The 24,636-nt window shown below is 36.1% G+C and overlaps 1 protein-coding gene across 1 annotated transcript in view; it reads right to left on the reverse strand.

The window, feature by feature from the left end:
• GMDS (GDP-mannose 4,6-dehydratase) overlaps window positions 1–24,636 on the reverse strand; it is a 637,538-nt gene that overhangs the window by 311,499 nt on the left and 301,403 nt on the right. Inside the window, exons 5-6 of the mRNA XM_088024103.1 lie at window positions 14,008–14,200; window positions 13,054–13,158 (exon numbers count right to left, since the gene is read on the reverse strand). Of these exons, the coding sequence (XP_087880229.1) occupies window positions 13,054–13,158; window positions 14,008–14,200 (298 nt within the window). The remainder of the gene's footprint in view (window positions 1–13,053; window positions 13,159–14,007; window positions 14,201–24,636) is intronic.

Genomic DNA, 24,636 nt, shown 5'->3' on the forward strand with positions numbered 1-24,636 from the left:
AATTATGCTGCATGCCTACCTTTTTCATGGCCAGGAAGTGCCTCTTTGTGATCAGATTGTATTTTCACTTCCTTAATTGCATCGCATTATGGGCTACTTATCCTCATGTACATCCTGCTTTAGCACCTTTTAAGAAATCTTAAACATACTAGACATTTAAAAAGTTTTATTATAATGACCTGCCTATTCTGGCAGAAATAAGCCTTCTTTAACATAAATTTTGCTCACTCCAGGAATTTTTATTCTACTCATCATTAGGGTCTGTCCAGAGCAGGAATGTCTCTATAACAATACTGGAAGTGTTCATTAAACCAGGAGTGTATAAAGATGGCAAAAGGATTTGTTGAGAATGGTTGAGCCCACATGCTAATAAGATCCAACTACAATTTATTAAGTATATTTTGGCAACTGCATGCCCCAGGATTCCGTGAGCCTGTAACTATAAAGGAGGTCAGAGTAGCATTAGGGTCCAATTCTTGCTGAGTCAGTACCCCTACCTGCTGAATCCCCAGCAATTCTAGGAGTTCCTGGGATACTTCAAATATTCTCAAAACCAGTTGTTTAACGTTCTCACCCTTCTGGCATTAAACTAATTTAGGGAGGAATCACAGTCACCAGCATCCTCCATGAGAACTCTAGTTGCTACATGGTTCCCGATCCTCTGACAGTCCAGAGCTGCACAGGTCCTGAGGTTCCACAGGGCAATGCATCTCCCTCAACGAGCTGTGCTTCACATGGAAGTGGGGGAGATGCCACCTTCCTACCTCATGGCCTCAGTTCATAATCTGATCCCCAAAGGAGTATTTCTGGCATTCCTATGTCTCTAGTGTCACAAATTTCATTTCAAAAAAAACAAAAACAAAAACAAAATAAAAGGCTCTGCTGCCCTCTCTTTGTACCATATCTCCTTTCTCAGACCTAGTTATATGTCTCAACTTTGAGGGACTGCCTATCCCACTCTTAATCCTAGGTCAGGCTAAGTTTAGATTACGCTTGTTATAAGTGTATTTGTAAGTATCTAACAAACTATAGAAGATATTCAGTGGTTCTGGTAAAAATGTCCAATGCCTCCTCACCCCCCAACATAGACACACAATGATCCTGACCTAAGGAACTGTTCTGTTCCAGGCAGATTCTCTTTATCGTGCCTGTTGCAGGCTGGTTTGTCCTGCTGGGTTTGTTCCCAGAAGTTTATCATTATGTTTTAGTATTGGCTTATACACTGGCCAAACACTGTCTTTAAGCACTGAAGCATTATCAACTGGTTTTTATGCGAGGTTTCAGTTCCTCCATTGAGCTTCCCAGAATGCTGATTATGGATCTGGAGTGCTGTGTGACTCTTCTCTGATCTTTCTCTTTCTTTGCAACCAGTATTTTCTTATAGCACAAGTTTTCTTCGGCAAAGGTAAGCATAGGAAAGGAATATAGATTTTAAATCCTCTATCTAGAAGAATCTTTTCTGCTCAGAGTTTAGTCTTTAAATGTACTCTGGGAATTAAACATCCCATAAACAACAGAAGTTCAGAACTTATTCTTAACTTCATGTTCAATATTCTGTGGATTACATTATCATATCTTGTCTACCTTAATTACCAGTTACCAAGCTCTGAAAGCTTAACTTCTTTACTTGCTCAGAAAAGACAAGTTGTCTATCGCTTTATTAATTTCCTTTTTGCTATTCCTTTTTATTATTATTACATTTTAAATTGTGAGATGGTGCAGACTGACTCTCCTTCTCCAGATGCAACATTACTAGTAGTGGTGGAAATAATAATAATGTGCTAGTAACTTTACTTACATTATTTCCTTTAATGCTCACAACAATCCTAAGTGACAACTTTATTATCGCATTTTATGGATGAAAAAACTGAGGCTGAGAGAGACTTAGAAACTTGCCAAAAGTCACTCATTTAGTAAGTGATGGAACCTGGAGTGAAACAGTTGGATTCTTCTGTATCCTTCCCTGAGCCTGATTCAATTAGAAGGGAAAACAAAGTTCCATAATAAATAATGAAAAAGAAAGCTTTGATTCAAACTAAATTTGGGGGAAAATGCTATTTTGAAAAGAATTGCAATTTCTCTTATAATTGATAAAATTTAAATAATTATACTGATGTGTTTTTTCTTAGTACAGCCAAAAAGGAAAAAAAATAAAAACAAAAAACATCCTGGTTTGTAATTTTTTTTTTTTTTTTTTTACAAAACAGCATTTTGTATTTCATTTAAGATTCTCACAGGACCATTAATAAAAATGTCTGAATCATTTTAAAAAATACTTGAAGGTTTTACTAATTTTCCCAAGGGTCTTTCATAGGTGTTTGATGTTTACCATAATCCTTCCATATTCATCATCTTTTTTGACTTCCCTAATTTAAATGTTCACTGGTTTAACTGCCAGAATCTCATTTGAAAATGGCCTTTCCTGTGATTCCAGCAATTCTCCAATACTACTTAAAATTTTTTTCTTTTTGCAATTCATGGATGTCTCAGTGACTAATTCATCTGTAAACATCATTAATATATTCTGTTTTTGGTTCAAAACCATCTCTAATTTGCAGGCCCTGCGGGATTCATATTTCTTACTGTCTTAGTCTTATGCCAATAGCCACTAGAATCCCACAAACAAGTTTGGCTCCAACACAGTATTTCACCTTAGAAGGGGAGGAATAAAGAGATACTCTAGGCTCAGTACTGAAAATACACTAAGAAGGGAGAAGAGAGGAGGGAAAAAGAAATACACACATGTTCCAAATCTACCCGGCACTGTGTTAATCCTTTTCACATATGCTCTCTTAGCTTACCTTTATATGGGACCCACAGGTAAGTAACCAGTACGGCACCCTTGACCCTCACAGTGCACCCACCGATTAGGCAGGCCCTATTAGCAGTACAGAAGAGGAAACTGCGGTCTGAGTACGTAGTGCAGCCAGGCAGACTCCATCCAGGTCTGGCTCTGAGTGGCTTAATGCACTCTTAACCACTGTGTACCCTGCCTGCTTATACTGGGGGAGATACATTACGTGAGATCAGACAGTTGTTAGTTTGGTTTCCAATGTAAATGTCACAGAAATTACAAGACATTAAAAAAATCAATTTAACAGTCTCAGAAGTCTCACCTCAGTAGGTGGGAAGGACCTGACTTTGTTTAGTGGTAACAACCACCGCAGTTAGACCAACTGTTGCTTCAAAAGTCTTTCATGTTTAAGCAATTACACCTCATCTCCCCACAGAGAATAATATTGGCAGACAGCTCTGTGATCTCCAAGTACAGATGTCACCTGTGAAGTATCACAGTCTACAAATGTAATAGTAAGCTAGATGATGTCACTTTGTGCCCAACTGGAAAGGCCACCTAGAATCTGGTGGGTCCAAGATGAGTGGCCAACAATCTAACCATTTACACACAGACAAAATGGTATTGTGTGAAACCCATTAATGCTCTGCTGAACTTTAGCATGAGATTAATTCATCAACTCATTTCAGAATGGGCGGCCGAATTTTTTTTTTTAATACATTAAGGCTATGATGCTCATCTAAAAGAACCACAGAAGAGCTTTAATAGATAGAAATACAAATAAAATATTGGGCTGTTGGATATTGGTTTGCTTGTTTCTTGATATTTCTATAATTGTATGATTTAAATTGCTACTCAGGCAAATAACTTTGTAATTTTTAAAGACTGTTTTATTTACACACACACACACACACACACACACAAAGATGAAGGCTTTGGCATGTTGAAATTAAATAAAAACAAGTTCCAGTCATTTAAGTTATATCCTGCATTCTATTATTCCCTAAAGCACTAAAATATTTATGAATTCAAGTAATTTTTAAGGAAAATTTTCAAATAAAGTGAACATCTCACACTAATATTACTGTAATCCTATATATTGAGAAGTTATCTCGAATCCATTTTATTATCTTATATCAAAGCCAGAACAAGAATCTACAGCTTATTCCCAAAGGAAAGCTTTGTTCTTGTTATAATGTACAACAAAAGATAAATATGCTCATTTATTTTGAAGGTGGAAGGAAGGTCGTCATGGACCTACTTTGATGTGGTTCTGCAGACCAGTGGGTCACGAAAGTAAGAATTGAGCCCCAAATGATTAGGAGAGCCCTGCAATAACAACTGTGTTCTCTGGGCTTCCCTGACTGGCATTTGACCTGTAGTAGACCAGAATACTTAAGGCCTAAATGGTTTCACATGGAGCTACTTATTAAATCAGGGTTTTTGGTTTTTCTTTCTCCTGTGTTTAGGCAATTGCTTGCTAAAGCTCAAAGGATTTACTGCAAAATAAAAGTGATATGTAAAGAAAGAGAAGATCCCAGTCTTATAGATGACATTTATCTAGATTTGGTGATAACATTCAAGGGTGAAATTCTAGAGCAGGCTTTCTCACCCTTAGCACTATCAACATTTGGGGGCTGGATAATTCTTTGCTGTTGGGGTATTGTAGATGTTTAAGAACATCCCTGCAGCTACCCTCACCTCCAGTTGTGACAACCAAAAACACCTCCAGACATTGTCACAAGAACTCTGGGGGGTAAAGTCATACTCTCCCCACTCTCATTCCTTCACCCCTAATCCTTGAGAATTAGTTTATCTTCCATCAATGAATAAAGAGCAATCTTCAGAAAAAATGGCGAAAATTTTCCAAAATTTTACTGTGACTTAATCAGCTAATTTTTACAGGAATTACAGTTTAAAATATGAAGATGAATTTATAGTAATAAATATAGTTAGACATTTTAAAAAGCAAAACACTTGGCAGCTAAAAAAAACCAAAAAACAAAAACCTCAAGTTTAAGACTTGAAACCACAAGTTCATGAACCTTAAAAATGTCAGATTCTCTCAGTCATGTGAATACTGTGTTTAGACTGATATATATGATTTCTTATGAAGTCCATATTTAGAGGAATGTGCTAGATCATCTAAAAATGGCTCAATATCTAAACAGTAGTAGTACACCATCCATTTGTGGTAGCCTTAAACTGTTAATTACAGGTATATTTAAAGTACTTTATATCTTCTTATTGCCACACGATTTTTAACTTTGCATTACTCTGCATTAGTTCTATTTCCTCTCATTGCCAACTTCTTGGTGATACTCAAGATAAGTCATTGGCTTCATATCATATTTATATTTTAACATTATAAAACTAATGTTTTATTATTATTATTATTCTGCTAAATATCCGAAAGGAATATTGTCTTTAACCAAATTAATTAATGTCTTTTACAAAAGATAAGAGCAATTGAGATAAATTTCCAACTTCTTCACTTGCTTCTTTCCATAGTATAAGTCCCAGCTCTGCTTCATGGGGGTTGATTTGCTCACTTCTAACTCACAGTTCATATACATGCTATTTCTGCAAATATGAACAATGTTTATGTCATTCTCTCTTCAGGATTATTTCTAGCTTTAGTGTTGACAACATGTTAGTTTTGTCACCTTGGACAACTCAACATCATACTGCTTCAGTTTCTTCATTGATGAAATAAATGGGATGGAATGATCTTTAAATTCCTTTCTAGCTCATAAGTTCTGAGGGTTTTGGGGGGAGAATACATACAAGTGAATATCAACTGTTTGTTCCCTAAAAATAAAGAGTATTATCTAATGGGTTATTATACACTTTTAAATTAAAGAATTAGAAAAAACTAGGTGTATGAATTCCCACATACAAATAAAGAAATGTGTAAGTTAAACAAGGTTAGTCAAAATATCTCTAAAAGTACCTTTAGAGTATTAACTCACAATGTTAAATGCAACAAAACAGCTCATGAATATAATATTTTTCATTGTTATTATGTTTCACGATGATGTATGATGACGGCCAAACTACTCTGATTCCCTCAGCTGGGAAATGATAAAAAGTTCTTCTTAAGAAATACAGAAAAAAGTAAGAACATAAATGCACCCCATCTTCTTAGTCGTATTTATTAGGCTCTCTTGGAGTTCTGGAGAAAACAGGAGTCCAGCAACTGAAGAGCTCCTGGAGGGAGCAGTCTTTAGAAGGCTCCATGGTCACAGAGAAGGTAGCATAGTTATACACTATATGTGGAAGACAGCATTATTTAGGGGTCAAACATGGAAGGAGAAAGAAAAGGAGAATATCTACTGAGAAAAAGTTATACCTTCTGTAGAGCTGAGTAAATGTTCCAGTTTTAAACAGTTAAAAAAGAAGAAGAATGGGAAGAAAATGAAGAAATAGTACTGTTGACATGGACCATGATTTCAGGTTAAAGGGATCCAAGGGATGGATCCAATCACTGCATGTGACTCATTGCTAGTAAATTAATGGCGATGAGGTAGGTTCATTAGCCAAACTTGACTTCTTTAGTTGATTCTGGAAGTAGTAGTTACTGTATTGTCCAGACGGACCTGATGATCTATAGATTGAGATGAGTCAATATAAGAAAAATATCCTCATGAAAAGACTCGAACTATTTTTTTTTAATATTTTATTTATTTATTTGTCAGAGAGGGAGAGAGAGAGAGAGCACAAGTAGGGGGGAGTGGCAGGCAGAGCAAGAAGCAGGCTCCCCGCCAAGCAGGGAGCCCGATGTGGGACTCAATCCCAGGACCCTGGGATCATGACCTGAGCTGAAGGCAGATGCTTAACCAACTAAGCCACCCAGGTGTCCCAAAGACTGCAACTCTTAAACTGACCTCCTTCTGTAACACCAGTGGCATCCAAGTGAGAGTCAAAAATCCCTCTTCAGGATTATTTCTAGCTTTAGTGTTGACAACATGTTAGTTTTGTCACCTTGGACAACTCAACATCATACTGCTTCAGTTTCCCCCATAGGCCCCACTGTGAACCAGCAGACACTTGAGCCCCACCTGCGGATAGCAGACAGCAGAGAACTTTCGCCAACACACTCCTGGTGCGGGCTTTCACCTCAAGGACATAGCTCTGGGAAGTCTCTCAGAAACCTACACCATTACCTAGCTATAGGAGAGTAGACATTATTTCTACAGTCATACTGAAAATGGAAAAGTCACATGGTTACAGTCATTAAAGTCAGGAAATCAAGTTTAATCATTTGACTTTTTAATCTTCTGAAACTAGAAGATAGGATATCTCTCTTTGTTCATTCTTGATGATCACACAGAATATGAGGATTTTTTCAATATATTATTTTATATAAGATATTAATGTTATTTATAATTCTTAAAGGTCAGCAAATTTGTATTTGTGACATGCTAATATAAGAATAAAATATAATTAGTAAAATGGTTTAATTATCCAGGTGATGAAGAGCAGGAATTCCTGTTACTTTATCTTCTAAATTAATAAACTATCAATAGGGTGCCTGGGTGGCTCAGTGTGGTAAGCATCTGCTTTCAGCTCAGGTCATGATCCCGGGGTCCTGGGATCTAACCCCGAGTCGGGCTCACCCCTGAGCAGGGAGACCACTTCTCCCTCTCCCTATGCCCTTTCCCCCTACTTGTACTCACTCTCTCTCATGCTTTCTGTCTCTCTAAAATAAATAAATAAAATCTCTTTAAAAAATTAATTAATAAACAATCAAAACTACAAATATTATTTTTAGCTTTACAAATGGGCTTGTTTTAATGTTCTGGTTTGTAGAATAATCTTTAAGAGATTTTATAACTGATAAATGATATATTTGAAAAGAAACTCTGTCTTTATTCACAAAATACTTTAAAGCAATTAAAAAACTTCTCAATATTTTCCATAGTTTATATAGTCAATAGCTTTATAACATCAGTCTCATTAACTGATTACCCTTTCAAAAATACTTAGCAACAAAAGCTAAAAGATTTTCCACACATGACATTTTCCTCACAGAAATTTAATAGCTCTGGACAATAAACAGAGCCTTTATTTCCTAAATAGAAAATATGTGAATCTAGGAGCACCTGGGTGGCTCAGTCAATTAAAGCGTCTGCCTTGGGCTCCGGTCATGATCTCAGAGTCCTGGGATCGAGCCCCACATTAGGCTCCTTGCTCAGCAGGGAGCCTGCTTCTCCCTCTCCCTCTACCTGCCACTCACCCTGCTGTGCTCTCTCTCTCTCTCCCTGTCAAATAAATAAAATATAAAAAAAGAAAATATATAAATCTGTATTTCCAAAAGATAGGTGTCACTATAGCCACATTTGCCACATTTGTGGCAAACAGAACACTGTATTTATGTACATATAGCTATAGAGATATGTAAATGAAACATACAAAATTTCAAGTTTGAAGAAACTTGAAATATGAAAGGAAAAAGCTTTTCAGATATATGTGCAATTTTGTACAATTTACTCATAAAGCAACTATCACTTTAATTTAAAAAATAGTACATTTATTTAAAAAAGTTGAGTGCTTATGAATAAAAGCACCTTGGGAATATCGGTGAATATTGTTATATAATACATAGTATTCACAGAACATGATACACATCATACATTTTCATCCCTTTATGGACATGTAAGTCAAGAATTTTATTTTACTTATTTTTTAAATAATTTTTTATTATGTTATGTTAGTCACCATACAGTACATCATTAGTTTATGATGTAGTGTTCCATGATTCATTGTTTGCATTTAACATGCAGTGCTCCATGCAGTATGTGCCCTCTTTAATACCCATCACAGCAACTTCTTTCAAAACACGTCTCCAAAGGCAAGGGAAACAAAAGTGAAAATGAACTTTTGGGACTTCATCAAGATAAAAAGCTTCTACACAGGAAAGGAAACAGTCAACAAAACAGAGAGGCAACTCACGGAATGGGAGAAGATATTTGCAAATGACACTACAGATAAACGGCTGGTATCCAAGTTCTATAAAGAACTTCTCAAACTCAACACCCAAAAAACAAATAATCAAGTCAAAAATGGGCAGAAGACATGAACAGACACTTTTCCAAAGAAGACATACAAATGGCTAATGACACATGAAAAAATGTTCAACATCATTAGCCATCAGGGAAATTCAAATAAGTCAAGAATTTTAACTATTGTTCATTATTAATTTGTAGTAAATATTACTCAAGTGCCTCCATTTTATAAAAAAGCAAACCTAAGGCACGAGCATATCAACCATCTTGCCTTAACTGAAAGAATGACTGCATGGCTGAATGGGAAACAGCCCAAGTCTTTGGATTATTGGTTTTATTCTCTACAACAATAATCTCCAATGGTTAATTCTGTGCCAAACACAGGTGATCCCAACTATCTTTAGAGGCATTATAATCTCATAACAAAGCAAAATAAGTACACTTAAAAAGAAAACCATAAAGGGGAAGCGTGGGTGGCACAGTCAGTTGAGCGTCCGACTCTTAGTTTAGGCTCAGGTCATGATCTCAGGGTCATGAGATCGAGTCCCAAGTTGGGCTCCATGCTCAGTGGGAAGTCTGCTTGAGATTCTCTCTCTCCCTCTCTTTTTTCCTCTGCTCCTTCCCCTGCTCGCACATGCTCTCTCCCAAATAAAGAAAAAAAAAAAAGAAAACCATAAAGTATTTGGAATAGAGAAAAGACATATAATACAGTCAAAAATGTAATGAACAATGTCAAACTCAGGAGGTAGGGTTGCTGTAATGAACCATGCTCCTGATCTTCAGTCAGTTCCTAGTTTATTTGGTTCTATACCTCAGTCCTTCAATAGAGCATAACAGAACCCCAACGGACCCAAACACTTCAGAAATTCTGTTTATGGATGTCTTAACTATTGATTCTCCTTGACTTTAATATTTATTGGAAATCCCTTGCATAAGACTATCTTGCTACCCTGGGGGAAATATTAAACCTAACTGAAAGTTTCTTGATGTTGAGGAACTAATTATTCTATAGGTGAGGCTAGCAAATGTTTTCTTAAAGGGCCAGACAGAAAATATTTTAGGCTTTGCAGGCCACAGGACTCTACTGTGAAAGCAGCCGTAGACAATATGCAAACAGATGGATATGTCTGTGCTCCAATAAAATTTTATTTACAAAAATAGGCTGGTGGGTTGGATTTGGCCTATGAGCCACTATTTGTCAACCTCTGGTCTAGAATACCTTTATGTTGAAAAATCCTTCTTCCATACTTTTTAAAGTTAGAAATTCTCATGGAATGCTATTCCTGCAGTCAAAAGGGGCCTTGTCCAACATTTTTTTTAGAGAAAAAGTACACATCCCAAAAAGGCTGCATCATTGGGCTCTACTAATTGGACTTTTGTGATAATATACCTTAGAACTAGATTGAGGTTTATCACTGCACTATCTAAAAAGAGCATTTGCTCACTGTGATAACAGGGCAAAAGAAGACTGATGTATAAATGTTCGACCTACTTAAGAAAATAAACGAACTTAAAGTACCACAGCAATTATAGGTCTATAGACTAAGATTATTAATTTGAAATGCATTTTATCTATTTATTGAAGTATATCAGGGTGAATCTTTACTTCAAAATAGCTTGCCTTCAGCTACACCCTTATTCATGAAATCAGCAAAACAACATTTATTTAAAACTTTTATATAACTCCTAATTCAGACTGCCTACCTTTCAAGTCAGTAACATTTTACTAAACATGAGAGATACATTCATTCACTCATTTAAAAATATTTATTGAATGTTTATTAGCAGATAGGTATTGTTTTATAAGCTGACGATTCAAAAATATAATACAGACCTATCATTAAGGAATTCTCAGTCTGGCAGAGAATCTCTTTGGAAAATAGTAACTGTGACAAAACAATAGTATTATGGTAGGATTAAGTTAATATGAAAATTAATTTCCAACTTCCAAAAAATGCTCTATGTATTAAGTATTAGATATCTTAACAAATAAATATTACATCGTTTCCACATATACTATTATTTTTCATTATTCGATATTAAATGAAATAAAAAATTAAATATTGATTTTCAGATCTAAAAACAAAACAGAATGGTGTATGCTACAAGGTCAAGTTTTTTAACAAACATTTAACAAAAGCCCTTGATGTAGAATATTGTGTATAGAATAACCCTGTCTGTATGTTTAAGATAAAGACACTTGGAGTGTTTTTGAAGGAGTTTTAGTGGGTCTGAGGACAGAGCTGGGAGTAAGAGGGAGTGAGAGGGAAGAAAGAAGTATTAATTTTAAAATAATTATTTTATTTTTTTTAAAGATTTTATTTATTTGACAGAGAGAGCACAAGCAGAGGGAAAGAGAGGGAGAAGCAGGCTCCCTGCTGAGCAGAGAGCCCGATGTGGGACTCGATCCCAGGACCCTGGGATCAGGACCCAGGCCGAAGGCAGCCGCTTAACTGACTGAGCTACCAAGGCGTCCCTAAAATAATTTTTTAAAGAAGTGTTTAACACTGACAAAGACAAAAATTAGTCCTCATTACAACATATGCAAATAGAGGATTTTTTTTTTTGAGAGAAGGTCATATTTTAATGTATGTTTTCCTCCTGCAACTAAGAATGCTTTTCCCTATCCTAACCTGATCCAAAACAATTGACTTTTACTTATTTATTTTGTTTTGCAGGTAGAGAAGTTGAGAGGGGAAAAGCACAGAAACCCAAACAATGGGTATAAACATGTTTATGAGGAAAGAAGCAGAGACTATCATTCACTGAACAGGTGCCTTGAGCATCCTGCATACCAAATGCTGTGGGCAAGGAGAGCTAAGGTCTTGCTTTTTCCTTTTCCCTCTACTAAGGACACCCAGAACCACAAAATTAATTAAAGAAATCTTTCTGGCGGTTTGTTAAGTTGTTTTCTTTTGGGACAACAGGCATGACAGACTGGGTTCTTATGCTTTAACAGCGTATCATGGGAATTTTTAACTTATGCAATTATAAAATAAAAATGTATTGACATTAAAGATACCTTTATAAATCTGTCACTTTACTCTTTCCTCATGACTTGTAGGTTAATTATGTAGCTATATAGTCACATAAAATTTCATTGAAAAAGTTATAAGCATTACTAGTTGTTGGACATGAAACAACTTATAACATTGGACTTTTTATTGATTCTCCAGCTAAAAGGCTAAATGATAGTGAAATTTCATAAAACATCTTAGAATTAGGTTGTAGAGATAATTTTCATTTTGTGAAGAGTACACATGTTTTGGAAAGATTTCTCATGCTTCAACAAATCAGAAATAATGATAAGAATACATTTTCTTATTTGGAACAGAAAAGCTCACATGTTGCTAACAGTCTCAACAGCAACTCTGCAAAGCAAACAAGCCAATACAAACAAAATATGGTTTTCTGAAAAAAAAAAGTGATAATGATTCTAAATATAAGCACTGATTTCAAATTTAACATATACTCTAGAAGCACAGTAATATCTGGATGTCTCTTTAAATGGAATATAAAGAAAGAATACTGAATATCTAACAGAGTCAAAGTAAAAAAAAATATATAAATTCTACAAGTTGAGTCTACATGTATAAGAGTGACTTCTGGAAACGAGCATTAGTATACTACTTATTCCTTTCCATTCATTTGGAAACTTCCTAATACTTAGGTTGAAAACGTGCTTGATAAGACCTACCAATGAAAATGGTAAAATAAGAACAGTATTTAGTTTTCATGTTGGATAAAAAACCTAGCAAACATACTAATTAAATCTGGATTTACATTTCTTTGTTTACCACTTCTGACATTCATAATATAGCTGACCCTTGAACAATATGGATGGGTAAGAAGTGGTGACCCTCCATGCAGTAGAAAATATGCATATAACTTTGACTCCCCCAAATTTAACTACTAATAGCCTACTGTTGACTAGAAGCCTTACCGATAACATAGTTGATCAACACATATTTTGTATATGTATTATATACTGTATGCTCACAATAAACAGCTAGAAAAAAGAAAATATTAAAAAAATCGTAAGGGAAAATGCATGTATAGTACTGTACTAAAAAAATCCGTGTATAAGTGAACCTATGCAGTTCAAACTCCCGTTGTTCAAGGGCCAACTGTAGTTAAAAGTAGATGTGACGTTTTCCCCAGTCTATACAGTACATATGCAGAATGTAACATACAACTTTTTTAGTTATTGTTAAAGTCTAAATTGTCTTGTCCATTAACATATTTACTGACCTCTTCTGGGACTTTCATGATTGAAGAGAATGCCATTAACTGCAAAGAGATTATATGCCTCTCGGAAGTTCACCACAATCCAATAGGCATAGAGTTTAGCAGCCCCTGTTGGAATAATTTTTTTAAAAGCAAATAAAAGACAGTTATTATTATAAAAGGTGGTATCTTATTATAAAAGACAGTGATTTTCACTCATCTTAAACAATAACAACTTGCAAAAATTAATGTGTAATATATTAAGTTACAAAAAGATATGAGTCAAAGCCAAAGACTAAAGATTCCTTTGCCGTTAATCATGTGCACAAGAAAATATTTAAGATTATTTTTACTTTTGTAATACCCACAGTTCTGTCTTCCACAATCTAACTGATTTGATGATAGCATGTGCAATGTATCAAGTTGACCTAAGGTCTTATTTCCTTTTTCCTAGTTTTAAGGAACTAGAAAGTGAAAAAAAAATACGAAATCTTAAGATTCTAGATGCTTATAAGTTTGATCACTTAAGTCTTTCAAGAGTACTCTTTTTACAAATACATAAGATGTAATAGAACCCCCCCTTTTTTAAAAATATTTGAACCCAGAGAAACTTCCACTGGGGAAATAAAAAACATGAAACCTATCACTTCAGCAAATCTCACGACAGTTACATAAAAAAAGTCATGTGGGTCTAATTTTCCTTTCAAAGTGATGTGTATGGAAGGGCTGGATGAACATGGATCACTGAAGTGAAGTGGTAATTTCACCCTGGAGGCAATGGCAGCAAATATTTATAGAGTGAGCAGTGTATAACATTATGCTTCCCAATGTCTAGTCATTTTAGTCCAATCTTAATGTTAATCTCGCAGTCAAATGACTTTAGATGAGAGACAGGAATGGAATTAAAGCAGAAGTACATGAATGACCCATGCCAAGAGAACATGGCACATACACAAGGTTGTACCCATGCATTCTCACCGTACGGTGACCGAGGATAAAAAGGAGTAGTCTCCTTCTGGGGTATTTCTTGCACTTTCCCATAGAGTTCACTTGTTGAGGCTTGGTAGAACTTCACAGAGTTGATAAGGCCACAGGTTTTAACTGCATCCAAAAGCCGTAAAGTGCCAACTCCATCAACATCTGCAGTATATTCAGCGAGGTCAAAAGAAATCTGCAAATAACAGGTGAAGACAGTACCACATTAATGGGTAGCAGCAACAAAGATGCTGACAGTGGAAACAAACACATCTTACATTTCACATACTTAGAAATGTTATGCTTGTGACAAAATATTATTTTCTAATAGCAGAATAAGAGCGTGAATGTCATCTATTTCTAACATCAAATAGCCGAAAATATCTAAAGAAATACCTATTATCTATGTTAAAATGAAGACAATTCTTTTTTTAAAAAAAGGTTTTATTTATTTATTTGAGAGAGAGAGCGAGCAAGAGAGAACACAAGCGGGGTGAGGAGCAGAGGGAGAAGCAAATTCCTCTGAGCAAGGAGCCCGATGCAGGGCCCCATCCTGGGACTCCAGGATCATGACCTGAGCCGAAGGCAGATGCTTAACCAACTGAGCCACCCAGGTGCCCCAATGAAGAACAATTCTAGGCTGAAGTCTCTAAGGCAGTGTTTCTCAAAGTGCAAACCCTGCTCCTTAGAATCATCTGGGGGGTTTCTAAAAATTCAGATTGAACCAATCTCTTGGGGATGGAAGCCTAGAAAACCACATTTATAATGAGTCTCATTTGACTTTTACTCTTGGAGAAGTTTGAGAACATGTGCTTTAGACACAGTTGATTTTTTAAAAGATTGTTTTATTTTCTATTTATAACTAAAATACAAGAATTACTTTTTAGTATATGTATATATAATTGTTTAATTATGAGACACACTGAATATGTAAGATGCTAATGTATAAAACTGAATGATTTCCAAAAAGAAGGTGTTAAGGAATAATTCAGTATTTTGCAGTTTCTTAACATATTCCTTAAAAATAAATGTGACTGATATGTTTGTTTCTTAAATTATGTCTAAACATAATAAACAAGTTAACCTAATATTAAAATGTCCCAAAATAGTAAGGCTAAAAATCTTTGTTGCTGGTTTATTTATAGGCCAAATGCAGCTGGGCACAATGCAGAGATGCTTCCCTGCTGCCTGGTGAATGACCTCAATCCCCACCAGGAAAAACCTGGCTCTGGGGTGTGGAGGTTACTGGCCTACACTGCTGCTAGTCCTGAGTGTCACCTGTGCACAAGCTGCAGCCTTGTCTATGTACAGGGTATTTAGGGAACTTAGCTGACAGCTGACCATGGACCTGACTCAAGACCACTACACCCTTGTCATCTAAGCCTGTCAGTAAAACTCACAGCAGTTGTGAGATAAAACAGGATAGAAGTATGTTTCATCCCCTATCTTTTAAGCCAAGAACACAATTTGGGGTTACTTTATTCTTTTCAAATAATGGTTTACTGCAATAAAATTTACATACCATAAAATTCACCCTTTTAAAGTTTATGACTCACTGGCTTTTAGTATATTTACAGCATTGTGCAATCATCACCACCAACTAATTCCAGAATGTGTTCATCATCCCCAGAGGAAACTCGGTACCCATTAGCAGTCACTTGCTATCTTCCCATCAAACCCCTCAGCCACTAACCTACTTCCTGTATCTATGCAGTGACCTATTCTGGACATTTCATATTTATGGAATCATAATATGTGGCCTTTTGTGACTGATTTCATATTTTCATTTCTCTTGGACATGTACCTAGGAGAGTCATTTGTATAAAACATGTAACATTTTGAGGAACTGCCACACTCTTGAAAGTGGCTGGACCATTTCACATTCTCACCAGCAGTAAATAAGTGTTCTAACTGTTCCACCCCTACTCAATACTTACTGTGGTCTTTTTAATTTTAGACATCTGAGGGAGTGTGAAACTGTATATCACTGGGGTTTTCTTTTGTATTATTAAGGTATAATTGACATATAATATTATCTTTGTTTCAAGTGTATGTAATGATTTATGTATATATCATGAATGTATATATCATGTATATTTATGTATATATCATGAATCACCACAATAAGTCAAGTTAACATCCATCACGACACAGTTACAAAAATTTTTTTTAAAGATTTTATTTATTTGAGAGAGAGAGAATGAGAGACAGAGAGCACAAGAGGGAAGAGGGTCAGAGGGAGAAGCAGACTCCCCGCTGAGCAGGGAGCCTGATACGGGACTCGATCCCGGGACTCCAGGATCATGACCTGAGCTGAAGGCAGTCGCTTAACCAACTGAGCCACCCAGAAGATCTACTCTCTTAGCAACTTGCAAATAATACAATACAGTATTAACTACAGTCACCATACTATACATGTCCATGACTTAATCACTTTACAAGTTGTACCTTTTGACCACCTTCACCCATTTCACCTACTGTCCACCACCTCCACTCCCTTGTTTCTGGCAACTCTATCTATGAGCATGTTTGTTTCCTCCATTCCTTTTTCAGATTCCACATATAGGTAAAATCATACAATAACTGTCTTTCTCTGTCTGACCTTTTTCACTTATAATAATGCCCTCAAAATTCTTACATGTTGTTGCAAATGGCAGACCTTCTTTCTTCCCTATAACTAATATTCCATTGTGTATATATAAACAGTGGTACACACACACACACACACATATACATACCACATCTGCTTTGTCCCTTTAGCCATTGGTGGACACTTGGTTTGCTTGCGTATCTTGGCTACTATAAGTAATGCTGCCATGAACATGAGGATGCAGCTATCTTTTCCAGTTAGTGTTCTCATTTCCTTAGGAATTGCTGGATCTTATGGTAGTTCCATTTTTAATTTTTTGAGGACACTCCATACTGTTTTCCATAGTAGCTGCACCAGTGCATTCCTGTATTCCCACCAACAGTGCACAAGGGTCCCCTATTCTCTACATCCTCACCAACACTTGCTCTCTCTTGACTTTTTGATAATAGCTATCCTAACAGGTGTAAGGTTGTGGCTTTGGTTTGCATTTCCCGAATGGTTAATGATGTTGAGCACCTTTTTGTGTACCTCTTGGCCATGTGTATGTCCAACATACATTTGGAAAATGTCTATTCAGATCTTTTACCCATGTTTAAATTAGATTGATTTGGGGCTTTTTGTTTGTTTTGCTATTGAGTTGTATGAATTCTTTATATATTTTGGATATTAGCCCCTTGCGAGATATGTGATTTACAAATATTTTCTCCCACTGAGTAGGTTGTCTTTCCATTTTGTTTAGAGTTTCCTTCACTGTGCAGAAGCTTTTTAGTTTAATGTAGTCCCACTTGTTTATTTTTGCTCTTGTAGCCTTTGCTTTCGGTGTGAGATCCAAAAAATCATCACCAACGCCAATGTCAAGGACCTTACCACCTGTGTTTTCTTCCAGGAGTTTTATGGTTTCAGTTCTTGCATTTAAGTCTTTAATCTATTTTGGGTAAGTTTTTGTGTTTGGTGTAAGATAGTGGTCCAGTTTAATTCTTTTGCATCTGGCTGTCCAGTTTTCCCAATACCATTTATTGGAGAGACTGTCCTTTTGCCATTGTATATTCTTGAATCCTTTATCATAAATTATCAATCATCTATTTATGCGTTTATTTCAGTGGTCTCTATTCTGTTCATCTGGTCTATGTGTCTGTTTTTATGCTGATACCATACTGTTTTGATTGCTATAACTTTATAATACAGCCTGAAATCAGGAAGCATGATGCCTCCAGTTTTGTTCTTTCTCAAGATTTTGCTTTGGTTATTAGGATTCTTTCATGGTTCCACACAAATTTCTCATTGTGGTTTTGATTTGCATTTCCCTGATGACTAATGATGTTAAGCATATTTTCATGTGCTTATTGGCCATTGGTATATCTTATTTGGAAAGATGTCTATGCAGATGTTTTACCCATTTTTAAGATTGGTTATTTGTCTTTTTATTATTGAGTTATGAAAGTTCTTTATATATTCTGGATAAAAACCTCTTACCGGATACATGGCTTGCAATTTTCTCCTGTTACGAGAGTTGTCTTTTTATTTTTTCCCCCCAGCTTTATTGAGATATAACTAATATATAACATGGTATAAATTTAAGGTGTACAAACAGTTTTCACTTTCTTAATGGTGTCCTATGAAGTAAAAAAGTCCAATTCATCTAATTTTTTGTTTGTTGTTTATACTTTTGGTGCAATATTTTAGAATGCTTTGCTTAACTCAAGAACATGAAGATTTACTCCTATGTTTTATTCTAAGAGTTTTATAGGTTTATTTCTTATGTTTAGGTCTTCCATCCAGTTTTGGCTAATTTTTATGTATGTTATGGGTTAGAGGTCTGAATTAGTTGTTTGCACATGGATGTCAGGTTACCCCAGCACCACTTGTTGAAAAGGCTATGCTTTTTCCACTGAATGGTCTTGGTATGGGGCCATTTTGTTCTCAAAAAAAGCTGTGGCCCCTTATTGAGGGGCCAGTGCACTGAGTGGGCCTTGGGAGATGGGGGTGTCAGGGCTCTGCTGTCAGCTCTCAAGCAGACCACTCAAGCACCCTGCCTAGCTGCAGTTTTTTTACAGTTCAGTGCCACAGCTGTACATTTAGAGGACACTTTATGATCCAAAAGTGCTTTTGTTGGGGCTTTATAACAATTCTAGAAGAAATAAAAAGCAGGCCTGAGGTTCAGAGAGAAGGATTTGATAAAAGTCACACTAGAAGTCAGGAGCAGCAAATCTGGGGTTCTGTTCATGGAATGGTACTCACCACCAGCAGGGCTTGGCCTTTCTGAGACTCAGACTCTGTGAGGGTGTCATGAAAGCCTCAGACTCTCTGATAAGAAGCAGAAATACACATATGTGCAAGTGTACATGCACCCAGAGAATTGCCGTGTTGCTTACATTTTCTAAGGATTCATGAACTGCAGATGAGAAAACTTTGAACTAGATGACTCTGAAGATCCTTTCTAACACTAAGGATCTGCCAAGCCAGTATTTTAAATCTTTTTTATGTATAAATTCATATCCAATCACATTTGGAGTCTTTTTGATGGAATCAGTGAAGTTTCAACAGCAAGGAGAATGTTGGGTTTTCTTCCTTTTGTTCGGCTATTTTTTCATTTAGATACATAACTATCTAAAGAGCTACATGAAAAGAAAAGGTAGCATATGTTGAGTACTCAATATTGAGCAGATACCTTCTAAGCATTTTGCATATACATATTATTTAATCCCAACAACAATTAAGCACTAGAACTGAAGGCACAGAAGGCTGCAGGCAAGTGTTGAAGCCACATACTAAACTTATACTGAAAGTTACATATATTATACAATTGTATGTTATATTCACAGTGAAGCAAAAGTTCTTGTATAAATGCCCCATCATTTATACAAGCTGGAACACAGCATAAGAAGATTTTGCACAACTTGAAAGCTTTTACTTGTGCTAAAATATCCAATTTAGACAATTAATAGGTCCTTATTCAGAGGATATAAATCATGGAAAATAACTGAAAGCAGTTAGGCTGAAGAAAGTAAATGAGGCAGGGGAATGGGAATTGTAGGCCAGGATGGATGCATGTGTGCAGATTTTTAGGTAAGTTCATCAAGAATTAAGCATATGTTTGATGTTCAAAATGCTGGAGAACACGATTGGCTAATAAAATGTAATTGCTCACAAGGTTTTATAATATAGAGCAACAAATTCACAGACTTCCATTTAAAAAAAATCAGACTAGTACTCTGTAGCTTGATAAACTTAACATAGTTACAAATAGGATTCTGAACTACATCAAAACATCAGGTGTCTGGAAAGTTACAAACAGCCTATGGGCCAAATCTGTTCCCATGCCTGGTTTTGTAATAAAGTTTTATAAGAACACAGCCACACGCATTCATTTGTGTTTTCTATGATGGCATTCACGTTATAACAATAGAGTTGAGTAGTTGTGACACAGAATATATTTTCCACAAAAATGAAAATATTTACTATCTGGCCCTTTATGGAAAGAGCTTTCTGAGCCCTGAACTAAACCATAGTTTTATTCTGGAGCCAAGATTAAATAATTTTAAAAAGGTTTGTCATTTTTTTCTTCCATATTTTCTCACTATGACAGGATGAATATGGAGTATGTTTCTGATCATGAACAGAGCTGCTTTTACAGGGGCATGCAGACTCAGTTAACCATAAGGACTTATTACCTAAGAGGGAGAACAAAAAAATAAGACTGATAAAAAACCCACGCCTACACAATCATTCCCTATCTTCCCCTTCTAGAAATATTTTCTTCACCTGGCTTCTGGAACCCTACCTTCTTCTAATTCTCTTCCACTTCACTGGCAGCAACTTTCCAGGCTCTTATGCTATCCTGTCAACTCTACCCCAGCCCTGCAGCTCGGTGTTGGACCTTTTCTCCTTCCCATCCACCATGAGGTGTCTCACTCCAGGGCCTCGCATCAGTATCACTGTGCCTGTGACCACAAAGGTCCATCTCCAGGTCTGCCTTGCCCTGGGCAGCAGCCCCCCATTTCTTCTTATCTACTTGACATTCTTTATATCATTTCACACTGAATTGGCTCAAAACAGAATTCTGGATGTTGTCACCAAAGTTCTTCCCTTAGCTCTCCTTCTCTGTAAATGATCCCCATTTAACCTACTGTTCAAAACAAAAACGTGGGCTTTATGGCTGACTCCCCATCCTTCAGCATTCACAGAAATCACCCTTCTCCCCACTTTATCTGCAGCATCCTTATGTAAGCTGCCATCACCTTTCACCAGGCCTACAGCAGTAGCCTAGAGATTACTAGTTCAACTACAGTCCTCCTCCCACCCGGCCTCCAGGTACTTCTCCATCTCATCACCCACACTTTTTTCTCTCACTAATGACCCTACTTCTCTGGCCATTCTGCTGTCCCCAGACTAGTGACAACTCTTGCCTCAAGCTTTTACATTTGTGTCCCCTCTATTTTTGCACGCTCTTCCTGCTTCAACATCTCTCTTCTTCCTTCCCTATTTCTGTTCAAATATCACCCCTCAAAAAAGCATTCTTTGCCTTTCTCTCTATCTACAACACCAATGCTTTGTCATTACGTAGCATTTACGTAGCAGCTAGGACTCAGAGACCATATATTTTAATAGAGCCACATTAAGGGTTGGATCCAGAAGAACTGCAGATCAGTGGGCAGGAAGGGCTTCCTCAAGGGGATCTAGAGAGGGTGCATCCCTCTTTTAGAAGCACCTTCCCTAAGTAGCAGGGCATCATGTCCTGATTATAGGAAATACAAAGGTGAAAAGAAAGAGACCCCTGTCTCCCTCACCTGCTTTACAGGTAATAGATGCAGTCAGGTGGGGGGCAGGGACTAAAAGGAGGCAAGATGACAAGGACAAATCAAAGAAGGGATCAGGGAGGAGATGGCCTAGATAAGCAAGTGCAAATAGAGGGATGTGAAGCATTCTAATGGATGGGCCAGCACAAGCAAAGGGAGGGAAAATGCACTGGCCATGTTTGGGAAATAACAAATCTCCAGTTTCGATGGAGAAAAGGACAAGAAACAGAAGGTACTAATTTTGTACACATCAGTAGAGGCCTTTCTGGAATAGGCTTTCTATGTGGGTCTGTAGTTTGGTTAGCAGGCACTGAAGAGGGAACAATGGTTCCAGAACAGAAGAGCAGCATGATTTCTATCAGGGCTTCTCACTGTGCATGACGGTCCCAGTCTCAGCTCTATTTGCTCCCAGCCCAGCCAAGGCCCAGCTCACAAAGTTTTATTCCTCACATTTATAAACCTGATTTTATATGATTTTTCCTTATTCTACTGTACTTATATTTTTATTCAAAACCTTTTATAACTACAAATTGGAGCATCAAATAATCATAAGGTTATTACTTCACTGAAGTGATAAACTCCTGCCAGACTAAACAAATGTGACATCTTTGTTTACCTTTGTATGCTCAATGTAAATTAATATGTACTTTCCATTAATTTTTTTGAAATCCTCTGAGTAAGGACTCCCATAGGGAATCAGAACTTTCATTATACAGAACAAGGGAACAATCCCTAGACACACCATGCTCTGTAACAACTCTGATGAGAGTCAACTGCAACACCACACTGTTTTTGTCTGTGTCCACTTCCCACACTGTAGGGATCAGAGTTTTCCATATGTCATCCTTATTGCTTACTACCAAAGTAGGGTATGAAAAGATCTGTTGAACAAACGAATGACTAACGTTAATTTTTTTCATGTTAACATTTTTACCCATAAAGGCAAATTGAAACTTCCACTAATCAGAGTAGAAAAAATATATGGTACTCTACACTTGGAGTTTTCTTAAGTTTTTGCTTTCTTGAAGAGCACAACTCCTTTTGTGGAAGGTCAACCACACTGTAATGCCTTAATAAATCTTATAAATCCTCCCATTTACTAATACCAAAAGGAAGCTCAGCTATCCCAAGGTCATATCTTCAGTTTGAAAATCTTCATTTCTGAAACGGGTTTCTTCCCCCACTTCAGCAATAACACCTCAATCACAATGCTTTGCCATATTCTGTATCCTCTAAGAATATCTGGTCCCATTCCTTCAAACTTTTCTTGATTTCTCATTTAAGAAAGGCCACAACTTGATAAAAAGAAAACAATTAAACTAAATCTCTTAGTTTTGTAGAAATCTTAATTTAAAAATACTTTGTGACTCCAATTGTCACAAATCAGCTATATCAGACATCTTTTCTTTTCCAGTTTACAGAGTTTATCAGCTGGTGATAAACACAGAAAAACCTGTAGTGATTTTTATATGAGAAAACAGAATCAGAAATAATTATCCAATTTTTCAAGATCAAAACTTGCAGAGATTCTTTATAGATAAGCAAAATAAACAGCAAGCTTACTTCATGAAATTCGTTACATTGGGATGCTTAACCAAGGTCCACAAGGTCTATGGCTAGAATTCAAGGAGGCACATATTAACTTGGATAAAAAAAATACACACTATCATTTTTATCAAATTCTTTCTGAAATTTAGAATTTCTCTCAATTTTGAATAAGAAAAATCCTTGGTAGTAATAATAACACCACATGTGACTTTTTCACCAATGGATATGACAGATATTTTTATACTACAGCATAGTTGCTACAAAGGTCTAAAGTATCACTTGTGCCCACCACTGCTTTGAAGTCACACTGGTGACTTCAGGTCTTGTTATATAATGTATCACATCACATTATTACATCACAAGCCTGGCTTTTAAATATTATAATATTAATATATGAATATAATTAGTTTCCTTTGTTATCTTAAGTGTTTTGCTTTATACTTTTCAAAAACATTACTCTGAGAGTATCTGTAGGCTTCACCAGACTATTGAAGGAGTCATGGCATAAGAAAAGTTAAGAATGTCTGCTGTATACCCATTGGTATCACAGAGTATTACTATTTCAGAATGTGGTTAAAGAAGAAAAACTCCATCTAAGAGAGATCCTCTGCTAGGCCAGAAAACAAATTTAAGAGGACTGAAATCATATCAAACACCTTTTCTGACCACAAAGGAATGAAACTAGAAATTAATTACACCAAGAAAATTGAAAAATGTGGCAAATCAACAACATGCTACTGAATAACCAATGGGTAAAAGGAGATATTAAAAGAGAAACAAAAAATACCTGAGACAAACAAAAATGGAAATGTAACATACCAAAATTTATGGGATGCAGCAAAAACAGTTCTAAAAGGTAAGTTCATTTATCACTATTCATAGTGATAAATGCCTATCTCAGGAAATACGAAAAGTTTCAAAGAACCTAACTTCAGCCTTAAGGAACTAGAAAAAGAAGAGCAAACAAAAGACAAAGTTAGTAGAAGAAAGGAAATAACAAATATTAGAGTAGAAATAAATGAAATAGAGATTAAAAAGTCAAGAAGACAATATTAAAGATCAATGAAACTAAGGGCTGGTTCTTTGTTAAAGATAAACAAAATTGACAAACCTTTACCTGGATTCACCAAGAGAAAAAGAGAGGGCTCAAATAAATAAAATAAAAAATGAAAGAGATGTTAAAACTGAAACCACAGAAATGAAAAAGAATTGTAAGAGACTACTATCACTAATTAAACAACAACAAGCTAGACAACTTAGAAGAAATGAATAAATTCCTAAAAACATATAACCCACCAAGACTGAATCATGAAACAGAAAATCTGAACAAACTAATTATAAAAGGAAATTGAATCAGTAATCAAAAACCTCCTAAAACACAAAAGTCCAATACCAAATGGCTTCACTGGTTAATTCTGCCAAACACTCAAAGAAGAAAACCAGTATTCTCAAACATTTCCAGAAAACAGAAGCAGGGAAAACTTTTCCAAACACATTTTAGGAGGCCAGCATTACCCATACCAAAATCAGATAATGATGCCACCAAAATAAATAAATAAATAAAAGGCTAATGATGAACATAGATGCAAGCAAACCAAATTAGCAAACTGAATTGTAATGATCATTAAAAAAACATATACACCATGATCAAGTGGGATTTATTCCAGAGATGCAGAGACACAAGGATAATTCAACAGT

This window comes from Eumetopias jubatus, unplaced genomic scaffold, assembly GCF_037043125.1.
Source record: "Eumetopias jubatus isolate StellerSeaLion01/CBP00866 unplaced genomic scaffold, mEumJub1_p1.0 scaffold_6, whole genome shotgun sequence".
Taxonomy (NCBI): Eukaryota; Metazoa; Chordata; class Mammalia; order Carnivora; family Otariidae; genus Eumetopias; species Eumetopias jubatus.